The 2,191-nt window shown below is 47.4% G+C and overlaps 1 protein-coding gene across 1 annotated transcript; it reads right to left on the minus strand.

Moving 5' to 3' along the window:
• Positions 1-697: 697 nt before the first annotated feature.
• On the minus strand, positions 698-1,414 carry LOC138579843 (taste receptor type 2 member 40-like). The gene has a single exon (XM_069650075.1). It carries the CDS (start codon positions 1,412-1,414, stop codon positions 698-700), a length of 717 nt encoding a protein of 238 aa, XP_069506176.1.
• Between the last annotated feature and the right edge of the window lie 777 nt (positions 1,415-2,191).

Below are 2,191 nucleotides of genomic sequence, written 5' to 3' on the forward strand. Positions count from 1 at the left end.
CACCGTCCTCTTCGTGTGATCCGCAACCATCGGTGATGGCGACTCCCCTGCACCCTAGGTGATGGGACGTGAGGAGGGTTGGGCGGTGAACCGGGGAGCCTGACAGTATTTTGTATCGGAGTGTCATGCAGGGTGTTGTGTGGGTGTGTGACTGACCTATCGTGCATAACAATAGCCGAGAGAAGAGCCGAGACAAGAATCTTGTCAGCAGAAGTAGAAAGAGAAGGCTGGATTTTACGGATGTTAAATAATTGGCAGTAGCAGTTTCGAGAAATACAAGATATATGAGCAGTAAAGTTAAGAGTGAAGTCGAAGGTCCCCCCAATCGTACGTGCAGTGGCAGAAAAGGGGAGATTCACGGGGGAGGCAAAGGAAGGCTAGTGGGGAGAAGGGGAAATAGAAGAGGATGGGGAGAAAAGAACATATGTGTTAGAGGTGTTAAAGTCCCAGAAACATGAGTGCAACCATTGGTGAATATCAAACAGACAGGCAGAAAGAGAAGAGTGAAGAATGTCAGAGAAGTTAGAAAATGAAAGAAATATTTGTGAGTCTTCTGCATAAAAGTGAGCAATGGCAATTACAGCAGAGGAGAGAGATACAAATACAAGGGTCACACCGTATTGCAAGAAGCACCTAAAACAGACATCAGAGAAGCACCACCATCGCCATCTCATCTGCTCATGACATCCGGTATGAATCATTCGCAGGAGATCTTGGGGATGGCCTCCTTCAATTTAGGGTTGCCGAGGATGAGGATCAGAGAGTTAACCAAGGGATACAACAACATTATGCTTTTGTAAATATAGAATGCAGCAGTTTCTTCAAACCAAGAATCATCTGTAATGCCCATCATCAAACACACATAAAAGCAGACATTTAGTGCCAGGAGGGACAGGATGGTTCTGGCTGCCCTAATGTGGGCCTCCATGCTGGGCCCTCCATTAAACCCTGATGTGTTCTGCTGCATCCTCTGGGTGTGTCTGTACAGGGAAGTTAGAACCAGCACAGCTGACACTAGTATCAGGACCATTGGCACAACACATCCCATGACGGACATCAGCAGCTTATGGGAAAGGCTCATTCTAATCACTGTGCCTGTCAAGCTGCTGTTGGTACTTGTGGAGTTTACTGTGAATTGGTCCTCGTGAAGAGACAAGATTGTTGGGATACTGGTGCAGAACGATGCCAGTATGGACCACGTAAGGAGCCAGGGAACAATCCCGGAGATCCCCTGCTTCAGGCGGGCAAGCAGGGGGTGGCAGATGTTGATGATCTTGACACAGTAGAAGACACAGAGCCAGGTGTTGATCCAGAAGGTGGAGTACGTAAACAGGGGCCCAAGGATGAAGAAGATTTTATGGACCCTGTTGTACATCTCTCTCCAGAGGATGCGGCTCAGATGTTCTGCTGACATGTTGAACAGCAGAGGAATGTTGACTAGCGCCAGGGAGAGTAGCAAGAGATTGCATGCAGTTGGCAGGTGTCTGCTCGCAACCCTTTGAGTTGAGATCACAGCTGTTATGAAGGCGTTGGTCGTGAAGCCCATTAGCACTTTAACTCCGTTTATTACCAGGAATACAATCTGAAATGGAGGCATACTGTTCATCTTCCTTGGTCCCTTGGCCTCTGCCTTTTGGTGGGCTCTGCTGTTGAGAAAGGGATGTGCTTGCAAACACTGTTCAAGCTTGTGGTTGTTTGAGAATCCAGCCGATCCTGTATTTTCCACAATTACCTTGTTTTATGACAACCCGATGATGGGCTCTTTTAGAAGAAACTGTGTGTTTGTGAATAATGTAACATCGAGTTTAGTGATCTTCAATCCAAGAAAATGTGGAAGCAGTCAGTGAGTCAGTACAGCACCAAAGACAGTGGAGAACTGTGCACACTGCCGATGTGTCTGCTTTTTAGAAGAGTCCAATGGATCGCACCCTACTGGAGTCTCTTGTGAAGCAACTGGAGGAAGGAACAGTCTCTTAACAGAGGAGGATTGCTCCTCCCAAAAAGGTTTCTTGAAGGATACGCACACTCACGTTATCTAAAGATGACAGGCTGCTTTCTCTCCAAGAGGGTGTGTCTACGATTACAGGTGAGGCCCTCTGTAGTCTGTGTCTCCTCCCCTCCATTAGATTATCCTTCCCTCCAGTCTCTTTCCTTTTCCATGATGCTCCAATCCCCTCTTGAGCTTGTCTGT

The sequence above is a fragment of the Ambystoma mexicanum genome, chromosome 3p (assembly GCF_040938575.1).
Source record: "Ambystoma mexicanum isolate Mex_15411 chromosome 3p, UKY_AmexF1_1, whole genome shotgun sequence".
NCBI lineage: Eukaryota > Metazoa > Chordata > Amphibia > Caudata > Ambystomatidae > Ambystoma > Ambystoma mexicanum.

Bases quoted from the DNA above. Each gene is read 5' to 3' on its own strand.
- LOC138579843 (XM_069650075.1), bottom strand. From the start codon at position 1,414: ATGTCAGCAGAACATCTGAGCCGCATCCTCTGGAGAGAGATGTACAAC.